Source organism: Pseudochaenichthys georgianus, unplaced genomic scaffold, assembly GCF_902827115.2.
Source record: "Pseudochaenichthys georgianus unplaced genomic scaffold, fPseGeo1.2 scaffold_641_arrow_ctg1, whole genome shotgun sequence".
NCBI lineage: Eukaryota > Metazoa > Chordata > Actinopteri > Perciformes > Channichthyidae > Pseudochaenichthys > Pseudochaenichthys georgianus.
In genome coordinates this window covers 60,277-80,276 of record NW_027263197.1, presented here as the reverse complement: position 1 = coordinate 80,276, position 20,000 = coordinate 60,277, and the positions used below count along the sequence as shown (strand labels likewise).

Here is a 20,000-nt window from a genome sequence, read left to right as displayed (position 1 = left end):
AATTAGTGTCTCTTAACGAGGTCGTGGTCCATGTGATTCCAGGAAGACGTCCCTCCACTTCGTTCGAGACTTCCTGAATGGAAGTTAATTAACTGTGTGTGTGTGTGTGTAGGTTCTACCGGAGTGATGGTGAGAGCCCCGCAGAGTCGAGCAGCGAGCCGTTATTCTCCGTGAACAACAGCGGGACGAGCCGGACCCGAGGGACTGAGAGGCCGGGGTGAGAGCCTGGAGACTCAACCGAACACTCTTTGAAGCCAAGTTCTCCTAACTTCCATATTATATTAAAATAACGATCTAAAAATTCTGACTTTTTTCTCTGAATTCAGACCGTTTCTAAAATGTCCCTCTTTTTTTCTCACATTTCCGACTTTTTTAGTAAAATCTGAAAATTCCAACTTTTTCTCAATTTTTTTATGAAAACTTTTTCAGAAAGTCTCAAAATTCTGACTTCTTTTCTCTAGTTTCTGACTTTTTTATGAAAATATGAACTTTTTTTCTTTTTCTAAAGCCCTGTTCTATAAACATCCATATTATATGAAATAAACAAAACATACAATAAAAAAATATAAATAAACAAGAACTACAATTTCCTTTCTTGTCTGTGCTGACCTCACTTCCTCTCTGTGCTGACCTCACTTCCTGTCTGCAGTCCGCACCGCTCCGGCTGGAGACTGGACAGGGACATGGGTCTGATGAACGCCATTGGTCTACAGCCGCGACACCCCGCCCCCTCTGTGACATCACAGGGAACCCAGACGCCAATCATCCAGCTGCAGAACGCCGAGACGCAGACAGAGAGAGAGCTGTCGGACGCCCCCCCCCCCACAGCCAGTACGCAGAATACTTACTAATATACACTTAAAACTAATATAAATACTCTTATATATCACACACAGGTACAATACGCACACACACACAGGTACAATACGCACACACTCACACACAGGTACAATACGCACACTCACACACAGCTACATACACACACTCACACACAGGTACAATACGCACACTCACACACTGCTACATACACACACACTCACACACAGGTGCAATACGCACACTCACACACTGCTACATACACACACACTCACACACAGGTACAATACGCACACTCACACACTGCTACATACACACACACTCACACACAGGTGCAATACGCACACTCACACACAGCTACATACACACACACACACACACACACACACACAGGTGCAATACGCACACTCACACACAGCTACATACACACACACTCACACATACACAGGGACATACACACACTCACACACAGGTTCATACACACTCACACAGGTTCATACACACTCACACACAGGGACATACACACACTCACACAGGGACATACGCACACTCACACAGGTTCATACACACACTCACACACATCCTGATATTGAAGACCAAGCCGGTGACGAGTGATATTTCTCTAACAATAATCATCAGGGAAAAGTGTTTATAATATGAATAGTAATGTGCAGCTTTCCTCTCCCCAGGTGTTCCTCCTGAGACTCCCTCCACCAGCGCAGCAGCCTCAGGGCCGGAGGAGGCTCCGAGCGGAGGAGCCGCCGAAAACAACACCTCCGGTACTGATACTAACACCACTTGGGGATCCATGAGCTAAGAGATAGGCTATACAGGAGCTACAGCACGGTCACATGACTTCACGTCACCACCGCTAAGCTAAAGGCGGCTAATGTTGGGCTATAAAGGAACTACAGCACGGTCACATGACTTCACGTCACCACCGCTAAGCTAAAGGCGGCTAATGTTGGGCTATAAAGGAACTACAGCACGGTCACATGACTTCACGTCACCACCGCTAAGCTAAAGGCGGCTAATGTTGGGCTATAAAGGAACTACAGCACGGTCACATGACTTCACGTCACCACCGCTAAGCTAAAGGCGGCTAATGTTGGGCTATAAAGGAACTACAGCACGATCACATGACTTCACGTCACCACCGCTAAGCTAAAGGCGGCTAATGTTGGGCTATAAAGGAACTACAGCACGGTCACATGACTTCACGTCACCACCGCTAAGCTAAAAGAGGCTAATGTTGGGCTATAAAGGAACTACAGCACGGTCACATGACTTCACGTCACCACCGCTAAGCTAAAGGAGGCTAATGTTGGGCTATAAAGGAACTACAGCACGGTCACATGACTTCACGTCACCACCGCTAAGCTAAAGGAGGCTAATGTTGGGCTATAAAGGAACTACAGCACGGTCACAGGACTTCACGTCACCACCGCTAAGCTAAAGGAGGCTAATGTTGGGCTATAAAGGAACTACAGCACGGTCACATGACTTCACGTCACCACCGCTAAGCTAAAGAGGCTAATGTTGGGCTATAAAGGAACTACAGCACGGTCACATGACTTCACGTCACCACCGCTAAGCTAAAGGAGGCTAATGTTGGGCTATAAAGGAACTACAGCACGGTCACATGACTTCACGTCACCACCGCTAAGCTAAAGGAGGCTAATGTTGGGCTATAGAGGAACTACAGCACGGTCACATGACTTCACGTCACCACCGCTAAGCTAAAGGAGGCTAATGTTGGGCTATAAAGGAACTACAGCACGGTCACATGACTTCACGTCACCACCGCTAAGCTAAAAGAGGCTAATGTTGGGCTATAAAGGAACTACAGCACGGTCACATGACTTCACGTCACCACCGCTAAGCTAAAAGAGGCTAATGTTGAGCTATAAAGGAACTACAGCACGGTCACATGACTTCACGTCACCACCGCTAAGCTAAAGGAGGCTAATGTTGGGCTATAAAGGAACTACAGCACGGTCACATGACTTCACGTCACCACCGCTAAGCTAAAGGAGGCTAATGTTGGGCTATAAAGGAACTACAGCACGGTCACATGCTTCACGTCACCACCGCTAAGCTAAAGGTGGCTAATGTTGGGCTATAAAAGAACTACAGCACGGTCACATGACTTCACGTCACCACCGCTAAGCTAAAGGAGGCTAATGTTGGGCTATAGAGGAACTACAGCACGGTCACATGACTTCACGTCACCACCGCTAAGCTAAAGGAGGCTAATGTTGGGCTATAGAGGAACTACAGCACGGTCACATGACTTCACGTCACCACCGCTAAGCTAAAGGTGGCTAATGTTGGGCTATAAGGAACTACAGCACGGTCACATGACTTCACGTCACCACCGCTAAGCTAAAGGAGGCTAATGTTGGGCTATAGAGGAACTACAGCACGGTCACATGACTTCACGTCACCACCGCTAAGCTAAAGGAGGCTAATGTTGGGCTATAAAGGAACTACAGCACGGTCACATGACTTCACGTCACCACCGCTAAGCTAAAGGAGGCTAATGTTGGGCTATAAGGAACTACAGCACGGTCACATGACTTCACGTCACCACCGCTAAGCTAAAGGAGGCTAATGTTGGGCTATAAAGGAACTACAGCACGGTCACATGACTTCACGTCACCACCGCTAAGCTAAAGGAGGCTAATGTTGGGCTATAAAGGAACTACAGCACGGTCACATGACTTCACGTCACCACCGCTAAGCTAAAGGAGGCTAATGTTGGGCTATAAAGGAACTACAGCACGGTCACATGACTTCACGTCACCACCGCTAAGCTAAAGGAGGCTAATGTTGGGCTATAAAGGAACTACAGCACGGTCACATGACTTCACGTCACCACCGCTAAGCTAAAGGGGCTAATGTTGGGCTATAAAGGAACTACAGCACGGTCACATGACTTCACGTCACCACCGCTAAGCTAAAGGAGGCTAATGTTGGGCTATAAAGGAACTACAGCACGGTCACATGACTTCACGTCACCACCGCTAAGCTAAAGGAGGCTAATGTTGGGCTATAGAGGAACTACAGCACGGTCACATGACTTCACGTCACCACCGCTAAGCTAAAGGAGGCTAATGTTGGGCTATAAAGGAACTACAGCACGGTCACATGACTTCACGTCACCACCGCTAAGCTAAAGGAGGCTAATGTTGGGCTATAAAGGAACTACAGCACGGTCACATGACTTCACGTCACCACCGCTAAGCTAAAGGAGGCTAATGTTGGGCTATAAAGGAACTACAGCACGGTCACATGACTTCACGTCACCACCGCTAAGCTAAAGGAGGCTAATGTTGGGCTATAGAGGAACTACAGCACGGTCACATGACTTCACGTCACCACCGCTAAGCTAAAGGTGGCTAATGTTGGGCTATAAAGGAACTACAGCACGGTCACATGACTTCACGTCACCACCGCTAAGCTAAAGGAGGCTAATGTTGGGCTATAAAGGAACTACAGCACGGTCACATGACTTCACGTCACCACCGCTAAGCTAAAGGAGGCTAATGTTGGGCTATAAAGGAACTACAGCACGGTCACATGACTTCACGTCACCACCGCTAAGCTAAAGGAGGCTAATGTTGGGCTATAAAGGAACTACAGCACGGTCACATGACTTCACGTCACCACCGCTAAGCTAAAGGAGGCTAATGTTGGGCTATAAGGAACTACAGCACGGTCACATGACTTCACGTCACCACCGCTAAGCTAAAGGAGGCTAATGTTGGGCTATAAAGGAACTACAGCACGGTCACATGACTTCACGTCACCACCGCTAAGCTAAAGGAGGCTAATGTTTGGCTATAAAGGAACTACAGCACGGTCACATGACTTCACGTCACCACCGCTAAGCTAAAGGAGGCTAATGTTGGGCTATAGAGGAACTACAGCACGGTCACATGACTTCACGTCACCACCGCTAAGCTAAAGGAGGCTAATGTTGGGCTATAAGGAACTACAGCACGGTCACATGACTTCACGTCACCACCGCTAAGCTAAAGGAGGCTAATGTTGGGCTATAGAGGAACTACAGCACGGTCACATGACTTCACGTCACCACCGCTAAGCTAAAGGAGGCTAATGTTGGGCTATAAAGGAACTACAGCACGGTCACATGACTTCACGTCACCACCGCTAAGCTAAAGGAGGCTAATGTTGGGCTATAAAGGAACTACAGCACGGTCACATGACTTCACGTCACCACCGCTAAGCTAAAGGAGGCTAATGTTGGGCTATAAAGGAACTACAGCACGGTCACATGACTTCACGTCACCACCGCTAAGCTAAAGGAGGCTAATGTTGGGCTATAAAGGAACTACAGCACGGTCACATGACTTCACGTCACCACCGCTAAGCTAAAGGAGGCTAATGTTGGGCTATAAAGGAACTACAGCACGGTCACATGACTTCACGTCACCACCGCTAAGCTAAAGGAGGCTAATGTTGGGCTATAAAGGAACTACAGCACGGTCACATGACTTCACGTCACCACCGCTAAGCTAAAGGAGGCTAATGTTGGGCTATAAAGGAACTACAGCACGGTCACATGACTTCACGTCACCACCGCTAAGCTAAAGGAGGCTAATGTTGGGCTATAAAGGAACTACAGCACGGTCACATGACTTCACGTCACCACCGCTAAGCTAAAGGAGGCTAATGTTGGGCTATAAAGGAACTACAGCACGGTCACATGACTTCACGTCACCACCGCTAAGCTAAAGGAGGCTAATGTTGGGCTATAAAGGAACTACAGCACGGTCACATGACTTCACGTCACCACCGCTAAGCTAAAGGAGGCTAATGTTGGGCTATAAAGGAACTACAGCACGGTCACATGACTTCACGTCACCACCGCTAAGCTAAAGGAGGCTAATGTTGGGCTATAAAGGAACTACAGCACGGTCACATGACTTCACGTCACCACCGCTAAGCTAAAGGAGGCTAATGTTGGGCTATAAGGAACTACAGCACGGTCACATGACTTCACGTCACCACCGCTAAGCTAAAGGAGGCTAATGTTGGGCTATAAAGGAACTACAGCACGGTCACATGACTTCACGTCACCACCGCTAAGCTAAAGGAGGCTAATGTTGGGCTATAAAGGAACTACAGCACGGTCACATGACTTCACGTCACCACCGCTAAGCTAAAGGAGGCTAATGTTGGGCTATAAAGGAACTACAGCACGGTCACATGACTTCACGTCACCACCGCTAAGCTAAAGGAGGCTAATGTTGGGCTATAAAGGAACTACAGCACGGTCACATGACTTCACGTCACCACCGCTAAGCTAAAGGAGGCTAATGTTGGGCTATAAAGGAACTACAGCACGGTCACATGACTTCACGTCACCACCGCTAAGCTAAAGGAGGCTAATGTTGGGCTATAGAGGAACTACAGCACGGTCACATGACTTCACGTCACCACCGCTAAGCTAAAGGAGGCTAATGTTGGGCTATAAAGGAACTACAGCACGGTCACATGACTTCACGTCACCACCGCTAAGCTAAAGGAGGCTAATGTTGGGCTATAAAGGAACTACAGCACGGTCACATGACTTCACGTCACCACCGCTAAGCTAAAGGAGGCTAATGTTGGGCTATAAAGGAACTACAGCACGATCACATGACTTCACGTCACCACCGCTAAGCTAAAGGAGGCTAATGTTGGGCTATAAAGGAACTACAGCACGGTCACATGACTTCACGTCACCACCGCTAAGCTAAAGGAGGCTAATGTTGGGCTATAAAGGAACTACAGCACGGTCACATGACTTCACGTCACCACCGCTAAGCTAAAGGAGGCTAATGTTGGGCTATAAAGGAACTACAGCACGGTCACATGACTTCACGTCACCACCGCTAAGCTAAAGGAGGCTAATGTTGGGCTATAAAGGAACTACAGCACGGTCACATGACTTCACGTCACCACCGCTAAGCTAAAGGAGGCTAATGTTGGGCTATAGAGGAACTACAGCACGGTCACATGACTTCACGTCACCACCGCTAAGCTAAAGGAGGCTAATGTTGGGCTATAGAGGAACTACAGCACGGTCACATGACTTCACGTCACCACCGCTAAGCTAAAGGAGGCTAATGTTGGGCTATAAAGGAACTACAGCACGGTCACATGACTTCACGTCACCACCGCTAAGCTAAAGGAGGCTAATGTTGGGCTATAAAGGAACTACAGCACGGTCACATGACTTCACGTCACCACCGCTAAGCTAAAGGAGGCTAATGTTGGGCTATAGAGGAACTACAGCACGGTCACATGACTTCACGTCACCACCGCTAAGCTAAAGGAGGCTAATGTTGGGCTATAAAGGAACTACAGCACGGTCACATGACTTCACGTCACCACCGCTAAGCTAAAGTAGGCTAATGTTGGGCTATAAGGAACTACAGCACGGTCACATGACTTCACGTCACCACCTGCTAAGCTAAAGGAGGCTAATGTTGGGCTATAGAGGAACTACAGCACGGTCACATGACTTCACGTCACCACCGCTAAGCTAAAGGAGGCTAATGTTGGGCTATAAAGGAACTACAGCACGGTCACATGACTTCACGTCACCACCGCTAAGCTAAAGGAGGCTAATGTTGGGCTATAAAGGAACTACAGCACGGTCACATGACTTCACGTCACCACCGCTAAGCTAAAGGAGGCTAATGTTGGGCTATAGAGGAACTACAGCACGGTCACATGACTTCACGTCACCACCGCTAAGCTAAAGGAGGCTAATGTTGGGCTATAAGGAACTACAGCACGGTCACATGACTTCACGTCACCACCGCTAAGCTAAAGGAGGCTAATGTTGGGCTATAGAGGAACTACAGCACGGTCACATGACTTCACGTCACCACCGCTAAGCTAAAGGAGGCTAATGTTGGGCTATAAAGGAACTACAGCACGGTCACATGACTTCACGTCACCACCGCTAAGCTAAAGGAGGCTAATGTTGGGCTATAGAGGAACTACAGCACGGTCACATGACTTCACGTCACCACCGCTAAGCTAAAGGAGGCTAATGTTGGGCTATAAAGGAACTACAGCACGGTCACATGACTTCACGTCACCACCGCTAAGCTAAAGGAGGCTAATGTTGGGCTATAAAGGAACTACAGCACGGTCACATGACTTCACGTCACCACCGCTAAGCTAAAGGAGGCTAATGTTGGGCTATAGAGGAACTACAGCACGGTCACATGACTTCACGACACCACCGCTAAGCTAAAGGTGGCTAATGTTGGGCTATAAAGGAACTACAGCACGGTCACATGACTTCACGTCACCACCGCTAAGCTAAAGGAGGCTAATGTTGGGCTATAAAGGAACTACAGCACGGTCACATGACTTCACGTCACCACCGCTAAGCTAAAGGAGGCTAATGTTGGGCTCTAAAGGAACTACAGCACGGTCACATGACTTCACGTCACCACCGCTAAGCTAAAGGAGGCTAATGTTGGGCTATAGAGGAACTACAGCACGGTCACATGACTTCACGACACCACCGCTAAGCTAAAGGTGGCTAATGTTGGGCTATAAAGGAACTACAGCACGGTCACATGACTTCACGTCACCACCGCTAAGCTAAAGGAGGCTAATGTTGGGCTATAAAGGAACTACAGCACGGTCACATGACTTCACGTCACCACCGCTAAGCTAAAGGAGGCTAATGTTGGGCTCTAAAGGAACTACAGCACGGTCACATGACTTCACGTCACCACCGCTAAGCTAAAGGAGGCTAATGTTGGGCTATAGAGGAACTACAGCACGGTCACATGACTTCACGTCACCACCGCTAAGCTAAAGGCGGCTAAAAAAGAAATTAGGCACAGTATTTGTGAATACAAATTTGAAGAGCTCAAGGGTGGCAAAAGGGTTTCAGCTGTTGCACTCCACATATGATAAATAACATTTTCATGTAAACATAATTCATACTGGAATTTCTAACTTTTTACAGTAAAACTCTAAATTCAGTCATTTTCAGAAAATCTCCAAACTCTGACTTTTTACCCAAAACTCTGACTTTTCTTCTAACAATCTTAAAATTTGACTTTTCTGAGAATCCAGAAATGTTCTGAAAATCTCAAAATTCTAACTTATTTTTTTGTATCTGTTATTTTCAGAAAATTTTGACTTTTGTTAAAAATCAGTATTTTTTTCTGAAAATTCAAACGTTTTTCTCTAAATTCTGTCATTTTCTGAAAATTCAGACTTTCTTCAAAATACTTTCTTCTCAACATTTTAAAATTGTAACTTTTTTTCTGTAAATCAATAGCCTTTGTCTTCTGTCAGTGAGAGTTCTGGTTCTTCTCTTAGTTCCTCATATCAGAGCATCTTCACCACAAGACTCAAGTTATTAAAGATGTCCTCATATCAAATGTTACTGTCATATGTCCTGCAGTCCCTCAGCTGAGAATGAGCTCTGATAAAATACATTTTGTACAAATAATACTTTGACTTTTTTCAGAAAATTGCAGAAATCTGACTTTTGTCTGACATTTCTCAAATTCAGTTTTTCTTATTTCCCCTAAATATTCCACTACATTTTCTGAAAATCTTCAAATTCTGACTTTTGTCTCAAAATCACAAAATGGTGGTGATGTTTCTCTAACGCTGCTGTTGTCTCTCCCCAGACTCCTCAGACTCCCCCGGGGAGGACGCTCTGGCTCGGATCCGGCGCCTGATCGCTGAGGGCGGGATGACGGCCGTGGTGCAGCGCGAGCAGAGCACCACCATGGCCTCGATGGGGGGGTTCGGGAACAACATCATCGTGAGCCACCGCATCCACAGAGGCTCCCAGACCGGGGCCAACAGGGGGCTGAGTGGCCAATCACTGAGCGGCACCTCTGCAACCGGCCAATCCCTGACTGGCACCTCTGCAACCGGCCAATCCCTGACCTCCACCTCTCTAGTGGACATTGACGATGTTTTTGAGGGAGGGAGGACGAATGAAGACTCTCTGCCAGGGCCCTCCTCCTCCTCCTCCTCTTCTTCCTCTTCCTCCTCCATGCTGCTGTCCTCCCCTCCCCCGTCCTCCTCGTCCTCTCACAGCGGAGGGGGCGGGGCCTCCAGTGGTTACCCAGGCGACCCGTACAGCAGGTAGTGCTCTGATTGGCCGAGAGCAACCGAGCGACGGCCACTAGCAGAGAGCTCCTCAAAGCCTTATTTTATCTCCCCCAATACTGAACTCTGAGTGGCATCGAGAGGTTAAACCCCGCCCCCATGAGGAGGACCACCATGGAACTTTCCGGATTAATTGACGGTAGATAACGGTGCATTTGAACTCTGTATCATACGATCATGAAAACACTTTTACCGTCAATAACAACGAAATGAAAATCAGGTTTCAGAAACAAAAACGTGTAATTCGTGGCTTAGTTACAATAAAGACATGACTCTCTTTGCCCGTTATCTACCGTGCATATTTTCTCTGGTACTGATCTCTCATTGGTGTAGGGGGGCAGGAAGGGGCGGGGCTTGTGTGTGGGCGTCGCTTCCTCTGCACTTATAAACTGGACTGAAGCTGAACCGCGATCATTCCTCGTCAGAAAGGGCTGTTAATCGAACAGTTAGCGCTGCGCCCCGCCGCCACGACTCTGTTAGCATCATGGGGGGGGTTATCAAAGTGCCATGTCTGCGGGGGGGGGGCTCTACACACACATTTACTCCAACGTGCTGCATTAAGGTGCCATGTGATGTTGACATTTGATGTGAAATAGTGCGTGATTGAAGTGTTAAAGGTGAATTCAGCACTACTTTATCTGAAGCCTGTTTTTGTACCATGTGTAATTATGATGTTTGAAAAGAAGAAAAATGGAGGCTGCGCGCGTCTGAGGGCCGGACTCTGCATCCTGAACCACGACTCAGCAAGATAACTGAACCATGACGGAGCATCATGACTTTCTAATCCTGAACCACGACTCAGCAAGATAACTGAACCATGACGGAGCATCATGACTTTCTAATCCTGAACCACGACTCAGCAAGATAACTGAACCATGACGGAGCATCATGACTTTCTAATCCTGAACCACGACTCAGCAAGATAACTGAACCATGACGGAGCATCATGACTTTCTAATCCTGAACCACGACTCAGCAAGATAACTGAACCATGACGGAGTATCATGACTTTCTAATCCTGAACCACGACTCAGCAAGATAACTGAACCATGACGGAGCATCATGACTTTCTAATCCTGAACCACGACTCAGCAAGATAACTGAACCATGACGGAGCATCATGACTTTCTAATCCTGAACCACGACTCAGCAAAATAACTCTGTTTTATGACTCAGCATCCAGAGAATCATGACTGCAGTTCATGAAACTTTTTTTTTTTTTTTAACGGCTGAAGAGGAGAAGAGCAACTTCCTGTTTGGGTGAAGAAAGGGGAGGAGTCATCATGCCAAGCTACAAACCCCCCCCCCCCCTCTTGCCGGGCAGAATAGGACTGGATGAGCGACGGCTAACAGTTATTTAAAAACCAGATCAGGACCATTTCATATTGAAACATATAAATATATAATCATACTATCTTCCATGTCCCTCTGATTATTCAGGAATATAAATTCATAATTTCTTTAAAAATTATCTTCAATAACGTAAATTCTTTGAGACTTTAGTTCATAAATCTACATTTTTCAACCTTAAAAAATGTGTCATTATTTAGTGTTTTCTGTGGACACGCCTCCTGACTAACGATGGATCAGAGATGGGGGAGGAGCCTCTGACTCCGCCCCCTCAGACTAACGATGGATCAAAGACGGGGGGAGGAACCTCTTGCCTCTGACTAACGATGGATCAGAGACGGGGGAGGAGCCTCTGACTCCGCCCCCTCAGACTAACGATGGATCAGAGATGGGGGAGGAGCCTCTGACTCCGCCCCCTCAGACTAACGATGGATCAGAGACGGGGGGAGGAGCCTCTGACTCCGCCCCCTCAGACTAACGATGGATCAGAGACAGGGGGAGGAGCCTCTGACTCCGCCCCCTCAGACTAACGATGGATCAGAGATGGGGGGAGGAGCTTCTTGCCTCTGACTCCGCCCCCTCAGACTCCTGCAGGACGGCCCTGTGGGAAAATCAAGCCTCGGCTGTTTTAATTGGTCTTTTATTCCACCAGTGAGGCTCAAGAACTGATCCTGGTCATGTGTGTGATGGGTGAGGGTGTGATGGACCTATGAATATGAGCAGCAGGGGCTCTGTGTGCTTTTATTTTGTATTATTTAACTTCCTGTTGTGCAGGTGAGTCCGGCTGCATGTCTGAGAGAGAAACAGATCTGAATGCTCCTCCTGGCTTTACTTGATTACTGAACATTTTCAACTCTGCGTGTGTGTGTGTGTGTGTGTGTGTGTGTGTGTGTGTGTGTGTGGACCCCCTGCTGCGTCACACTTTGTACAGCTCGATTCTTTGCTTTGACTTTTAGACGTGATGTAATTAAAGAGCTTTGAGAGTTTCCTGTCAGCTGCTCGTTCAGATACTTTGTCGGCCTCTGCAGACCGTTTACATGCACTAACACCTCCAGAGCCAGAGAGGCGAAGCCCCTCCCCTTCCGGGGAGCTCCATGGGGCCTTATTTAGGAACAAGTATGTATTGAAGTCAACGGAGAGAGAAAGATTATCTTTTCGATCCGGTTTGAATTGTGCCACGAATTACACATTTGATGTTCGTCAATTTAAAAGATCATTCTGCAAGTCAAAAAAATAATGTGTCGTAAAACTGTGAAGTTACACTTTGTGTGAAACTGAATGAACCACATCTCACCAAGATGGCCGTCAACAAAAGGACTGCCTTCCTTCACTCTCACCCTCTCTATCACCCTCTCTATCACCCTCACTATCACCCTCTCTATCACCCTCACTATCACCCTCTCACCCTCACTATCACCCTCTCACCCTCACTATCACCCTCACTATCACCCTCTCACCCTCACTATCACCCCCTCACTATCACCCTCTCTATCACCCTCTCTCTCACCCTCACTATCACCCTCACTATCACCCTCTCTCTCACCCTCACTATCACCCTCTCTCTCACCCTCTCTCTCACCCTCACTATCACCCCTCTCTCTCACCCTCTCTATCACCCTCTCACCCTCACTATCACCCTCACTATCACCCTCTCTATCACCCTCACTATCACCCTCTCTCTCACCCTCACTCTCACCCTCACTATCACACCCTCTCTATCACCCCTCTCACCCTCACTATCCCCTCTCTATCACCCTCACTATCACCACTCTCACCCTCACTATCACCCTCACTATCACCTCACTATCACCCTCTCACCCTCACTATCACCCTCACTATCACCCTCACTATCACCCTCACTATCACCCTCACTATCACCCTCACTATCACCCTCTCTATCACCCTCACTATCACCCTCTCTATCACCCTCACTATCACCCTCTCACCCTCACTATCACCCTCTCACCCTCACTATCACCCTCATCACCCTCACTATCACCCTCCTCACCCCTCACTATCATCCCTCTCTATCACCCTCACTATCACACCCTCTCTCACCCTCACTATCACCCTCTCTCTCACCCTCACTCACCCTCTCTATCACCCTCACTATCACCCTCACTATCACCCTCTCACCACCCTCACTATCACCCTCTCACCCTCACCCTCACTATCACCCTCACTATCACCCTCTCATCACCCTCACTATCACCTCCTCTATCACCCTCTCTATCCCCCTCTATCACCCTCATCACCCTCACTATCACCCTCACATCCACCCTCTCACTATCACCCTCATCACCCCCCTCTATCACCCTCACTATCACCCTCACTCTCTCTATCACCCTCACTATCACCCTCTCTATCACCCTCTCACCCTCTCTATCACCTCACTATCACCCTCACTCTCACCCTCTCACCCTCACTATCACCCTCTCTATCACCCTCACTATCACCCTCACTATCACCCTCTCTATCACCCTCTCTATCACCCTCTCTATCACCCTCACTATCACCCTCTCTATCACCCTCTCACCCTCACTATCACCCTCTATCACCCTCACTATCACCCTCTCACCCTCACTATCACCCTCTCTATCACCCTCTCACCCTATCACCCTCACTATCACCACAATGAAGCACGTCCAGGAGAACGTCCTGCAGAGCTGCCTTCCTTTGATTCTCTCTGAACCGCCTGGTCTCTTTAATGTTTAAGGCAAGGCAAGTTTATTTGTAAAGCACTTTTCAACACAAGACAATTCAAAGGGCTTTACAAAAAAATGATGAATGAAAATATCAACCACTAGTGCAGATAGCGTGAAGTAGAACAGATGCTAATGTAGCGTTAGCATTTCTCCCCCGGGCTTAGACGGTGTATTATAGAACGATCACACCGGTGACAGAACTCTTCAAAGGGTTCAGGAGATATGACTGCTGCTCTCACTGTTCAACATGTTGGGCTACTTGATGTTACTTCATGTTCAGGCTCATAAACATGACAAGGCTGTCATGCTAACTAACGTGCTAGCTACTAGCTAGGTAGCTAACTTGATCAGCCACTCCTGAGGTCTGTACTACGAAGCCGGATGTTCTCTTAGCGGCTAACTTCAGGGGAAACTCCGGCTTTCCGGTCCTACGAAGCCGGTTCACTTTGTAGCGGGCTAGATCTCCATGGTGACTGATGCTGGAACCTAGTCTGTGCTCCGAAGCAGGATAGGTTCCAGGATAAGAGATCAACTCAGCGAAAGCACCGCCTGCTGACCAATCAGAGCTCAGTGTGCGGAGGAAATACAGTTTAAACTGCGGTTGCAGGAAAGACGGCCGGCCAAAATCACCGACTGTGAACGTGAACATGAATAGAATATGACCTCAGAGCAATCTGACTATTATAACTATTATACTATTAGGCTATGTTAAGAAAGCTTAATTAAATATCTGCCACAACATAAGTAACCAGATCAAAGTAACATTACGTAGCCGACAGTCCGCGGCCGTACCGTCAGGACCGTACAGTCCTGTGAGAGCAGACGTCGATGTCAGGGGCGGCGCCAGGATGTCAGGATTGCCAAAGCACCCCCTAAGCACCCCCAATACATGTTTTTTTAGAAACAATTTTTTTTTGTTTTTCTTCCGAAAATTATTATTATTTTTATTAAATTAAATTACAAAAATTATTGATTACATCAATGCAAATGTGAAACAAACAAATGTTTGACCAAAAACATAAAGCCAACACAGGTGATATGATTAGGCCAATGGCCAGCATCCATTCGATTTTTTTTTTTTTTAATTTTTAGGCTAAATTACTTTTACACTTGAGTGACTTCCTGTTAGCTAGAGCGCCAAATGATTTGCTAACAGCAAAGTGAAAAAAGTATCGTTTTCATTCAAGCTCTGCTCTGTGTTTGTGTGTGTGTGTGTGTGTGTGTGTGTGTGTGTGTGTGTGTGTGTGTGTGCACGAGCCATTTTGTGTGTGTGCGCGAGCGAGAGAGAGAGCTCGCGCACCGGTGGGTATCTACCGGAGATCGTTGTGGTTAGCATCTGGTGCTAGCTAGCCAAGCTAACGGGTATAAGGAGCTTTTTCAACAACAAGGTGGAGGGAGAACTCTCTCCTGTCAGACGGAGAGTCTCAGGTAACCTCCGCTCAGGTGAAGTGAAGGACTCTGTGTTTAGATAGTTAACTTTAGTCTAGTTATCTCAGTGGGTGTCTCTGAAGAAATAGAAAATCTGTTTACAGTTGTGTTTCATATGGGTGGTGTTGAGAGATGTATCCATATATCTCTTAATGTTGCTCTCAAAGTGCACCAGATTGATGCTTTTAACTTCAATATTTAAAAAAAAATCTTCCCGGGTGAACATGCCCCCGGACCCCCCGAGAGGAGGTGAGGACCCTCCTAGAGGACGTGAGGTCCACTCCCCACTTGTAAAAATAGCACTTTACCCCTGCTTACACCTATATGCCGTGAGCTGATTATCGAGCCTTCATTGTTACAGTCGCGGGTGCACTGTGTGTGTGTGTGTGTGTGTGTGTGTGTGTATTGCAGTAGAAATATTCAACTGTAGGGAAGCCCTTACGGCCCGTCCACACAGCGGCGTGCGTTGACGCTTCCCCATTCACTTTGAATGGGGTGACGTCACTTTTAGCCGAAATGCATTGTGGGAAGCGACGTGGAGCGTAGCTGGCGTGGCTCGCTGCAAAAGTTGAGCAATGTTCATCTTTTGACGCCTCGGCGAGGCGTCAGCCAATCGAATCATATGCCAGTACAAGCTCTAGCCAATCAAACCGCTGCTTGTGTGTCAGGGGCGGGAGATTCATGTGATTGGTTGTTGGTCGAGTTTCAGATACGCCCGCCGGCAAGCGTCAGCGCACGCCGCTGTGTGGACGGGCCGTTAATGTTTGAGCACCCTCTATGAAACGTCAAGCTACCCCACAGCACCCCCTAGAGAAAATCTCTGGCGCCGCCACTGGTCGATGTGTCCCATTATCATTCACATCACTTCCTGATGTATCACATGTCTCTGATCCGAGTCCCTGAGCGTGTCTGGCCGCGCAGCACTCTCAGCGTCACAGACTGGAGGAAGCATTATGTCAGCAACACGTTGAGGAAACTCTGAGTCAGAGGTGATGAGAGTCAGACGGTGTGTTAGACGGCCGTGACATCATGAACCTGCTGATGGACGCATTCCAACACTCGCTCTGCTCCAGCTGTGTTCACCTTGCAGCTGCAGCTCTGAGGCTTTGATCCTGATCAAGTGTTTGAGTCATGTTTAAAGTTTCACTTCTTCATGTGTCTGATATTAGAGTTCACTTTTCATTCAGGAAGTATGACGCTGCGCTGTCAGTAGCTTCTCCATGTCTGTGATTGGTCGAATGCTCCAGATCCCACCCTCTCATGTGAACGCCTAGCTAGAGAGGACACGGCTGGCTGAGCGATCCACTTGATAACCCGCGTCGTAGGACCGCTTAGCGAGAGCGCGTGTTCTGGATTAGGCCGACCGGCTAACTCCAACATCCAGGTGAGGTTGAACCGGCTTCGTAGCATTCGTTCCCCCAGCTCAGGTAGGTTCCACATGAAACATAAAAACATAAACAGAACAACAAAAAGGACATCTTACAGCATCATTACAGGGATTACAATTTACATAACTATCCACATGAGCAGGTACCAACAGCTTCCGATCGAGTAGCACCAGATTGCTCAGTTTCCATTTCATTTGCAGACTGTTCCCAGACAGAGGAGCTGCCTCTAAGCACTAAGCACACGGGCATCTTGCTAACGTTATCTTATCTTAACCAGCGCTGATTTTAGCCACAGAGAGGCGAAGCCCCTCCCCTTCCGGGAGCTCCATGGGGCCTTATTTAGGAACAAGTATGTATTGAAGTCGACGGAGAGAGAAAGATTATCTCTCCATCCCGTTTGAATTGTGCCACGAATTACACACATGATGTTCGTCAAATTAAAAGATAATTTTGCAAGTCAAAAAAAAATGTGTCGTAAAACTGTGAAGTTACACTTTGTGTGAAACGCTGAATGAACCATGGGAGCCTGCCTGCAGACCCCCACTCTCAGGACAGTTCCTGTGCAGACCCCCACTCTCAGGACAGTTCCTGTGCAGACCCCCACTCTCAGGACAGTTCCTGTGCAGACCCCCACTCTCAGGACAGTTCCTGTGCAGACCTCCACTCTCAGGACAGTTCCTGTGCAGACCCCCACTCTCAGGACAGTTCCTGTGCAGACCCCCACTCTCAGGACAGTTCCTGCCTGCAGACCTCCACTCTCAGGACAGTTCCTGCGCAGACCCCCACTCTCAGGACAGTTCCGGTGCAGACCTCCACTCTCAGGACAGTTCCGGTGCAGACCTCCACTCTCAGGACAGTTCCTGTGCAGACCTCCACTCTCAGGACAGTTCCTGTGCAGACCTCCACTCTCAGGACAGTTCCGGTGCAGACCTCCACTCTCAGGACAGTTCCGGTGCAGACCTCCACTCTCAGGACAGTTCCTGTGCAGACCTCCACTCTCAGGACAGTTCCGGTGCAGACCTCCACTCTCAGGACAGTTCCAGGGCAGACCTCCACTCTCAGGACAGTTCCGGTGCAGACCTCCACTCTCAGGACAGTTCCGGCGCAGACCTCCACTCTGAGGACAGTTCCGGCGCAGACCTCCACTCTCAGGACAGTTCCGGTGCAGACCTCCACTCTCAGGACAGTTCCGGCGCAGACCTCCACTCTGAGGACAGTTCCGGCGCAGACCTCCACTCTCAGGACAGTTCCGGTGCAGACCTCCACTCTCAGGACAGTTCCGGTGCAGACCCCCACTCTCAGGACAGTTCCTGTGCAGACCCCCACTCTCAGGACAGTTCCAGGGCAGACCTCCACTCTCAGGACAGTTCCGGTGCAGACCTCCACTCTCAGGACAGTTCCGGCGCAGACCTCCACTCTGAGGACAGTTCCTGTGCAGACCTCCACTCTCAGGACAGTTCCGGTGCAGACCTCCACTCTGAGGACAGTTCCTGTGCAGACCTCCACTCTCAGGACAGTTCCGGTGCAGACCTCCACTCTCAGGACAGTTCCGGTGCAGACCTCCACTCTCAGGACAGTTCCGGTGCAGACCTCCACTCTCAGGACAGTTCCGGTGCAGACCTCCACTCTCAGGACAGTTCCGGTGCAGACCTCCACTCTGAGGACAGTTCCTGTGCAGACCTCCACTCTCAGGACAGTTCCGGTGCAGACCTCCACTCTCAGGACAGTTCCGGCGCAGACCTCCACTCTCAGGACAGTTCCGGTGCAGGCCTCCACTCTCAGGACAGTTCCGGTGCAGACCTCCACTCTCAGGACAGTTCCGGTGCAGACCTCCACTCTCAGGACAGTTCCGGTGCAGACCTCCACTCTCAGGACAGTTCCGGCGCAGACCTCCACTCTCAGGACAGTTCCGGTGCAGACCTCCACTCTCAGGACAGTTCCGGTGCAGACCTCCACTCTCAGGACAGTTCCGGCGCAGGCCTCCACTCTCAGGACAGTTCCGGTGCAGACCTCCACTCTCAGGACAGTTCCGGTGCAGACCTCCACTCTGAGGACAGTTCCTGTGCAGACCTCCACTCTCAGGACAGTTCCGGTGCAGACCTCCACTCTCAGGACAGTTCCGGTGCAGACCTCCACTCTGAGGACAGTTCCTGTGCAGACCTCCACTCTGAGGACAGTTCCTGTGCAGACCTCCACTCTGAGGACAGTTCCTGTGCAGACCTCCACTCTGAGGACAGTTCCGGTGCAGACCTCCACTCTCAGGACAGTTCCGGTGCAGACCTCCACTCTGAGGACAGTTCCTGTGCAGACCTCCACTCTGAGGACAGTTCCTGTGCAGACCTCCACTCTGAGGACAGTTCCGGTGCAGACCTCCACTCTGAGGACAGTTCCGGTGCAGACCTCCACTCTCAGGACAGTTCCTGTGCAGACCTCCACTCTGAGGACAGTTCCTGTGCAGACCTCCACTCTGAGGACAGTTCCGGTGCAGACCTCCACTCTCAGGACAGTTCCGGTGCAGACCTCCACTCTCAGGACAGTTCCTGTGCAGACCCCCACTCTCAGGACAGTTCCGGTGCAGACCTCCACTCTCAGGACAGTTCCGGTGCAGACCTCCACTCTCAGGACAGTTCCTGTGCAGACCCCCACTCTCAGGACAGTTCCGGTGCAGACCTCCACTCTCAGGGCAGTTCCGGTGCAGACCCCCACTCTCAGGACAGTTCCTGCGCAGACCTCCACTCTCAGGACAGTTCCGGCGCAGACCTCCACTCTCAGGACAGTTCCTGCGCAGACCTCCACTCTCAGGACAGTTCCGGCGCAGACCTCCACTCTCAGGACAGTTCCACTCTCAGGACAGGAAGTGACAATACTGACGAGTTTTTTTTTCCCGCCCACTGAAGGACTCGTTTGATGGAAGTTTTCAAATCACAATGGAGACTCATCATGGAGGTGATGAGTCCGCCCACGTGCTCTCTGGGTCGGCCTTGCTCCAGCCCTTTCGACCCCCAGCCTGGTTCTCGTAAAAGTTTTTCGCTCAAATGACACCATGGAGGAATGTAACGGGAGCTGACAGGGGACTCTGCCCGCCTCACGAGTGACACTTCAGAGTCATGTCCTTAGTAACAGCTGGAAGAGAGGGGGG

General features: G+C 49.2%; 2 protein-coding genes across 2 annotated transcripts in view; both read left to right on the top strand.

Moving 5' to 3' along the window:
* Positions 1 to 10,278, top strand: part of LOC117443615 (activating molecule in BECN1-regulated autophagy protein 1-like) — a 10,990-nt gene extending 712 nt beyond the window's left edge. Inside the window, exons 1-4 of the mRNA XM_034079520.2 lie at positions 1 to 217; positions 650 to 831; positions 1,506 to 1,595; positions 9,501 to 10,278. The exon at positions 1 to 217 is cut by the window's left edge and continues 712 nt beyond it. Coding sequence (XP_033935411.1) covers positions 684 to 831; positions 1,506 to 1,595; positions 9,501 to 9,970 — 708 coding nt within the window. The 5' untranslated portion in view covers positions 1 to 217; positions 650 to 683 and the 3' untranslated portion in view covers positions 9,971 to 10,278. The remainder of the gene's footprint in view (positions 218 to 649; positions 832 to 1,505; positions 1,596 to 9,500) is intronic.
* A 7,094-nt stretch (positions 10,279 to 17,372) lies between these two features.
* On the top strand, positions 17,373 to 19,722 carry LOC139433567 (protein starmaker-like). The gene is made up of 4 exons (XM_071202623.1): positions 17,373 to 17,693; positions 17,954 to 18,413; positions 18,840 to 19,553; positions 19,664 to 19,722. The coding sequence occupies exons 1-4, from the start codon at positions 17,373 to 17,375 to the stop codon at positions 19,720 to 19,722; spliced, it is 1,554 nt and encodes a 517-aa protein (XP_071058724.1).
* Positions 19,723 to 20,000: the final 278 nt, after the last annotated feature.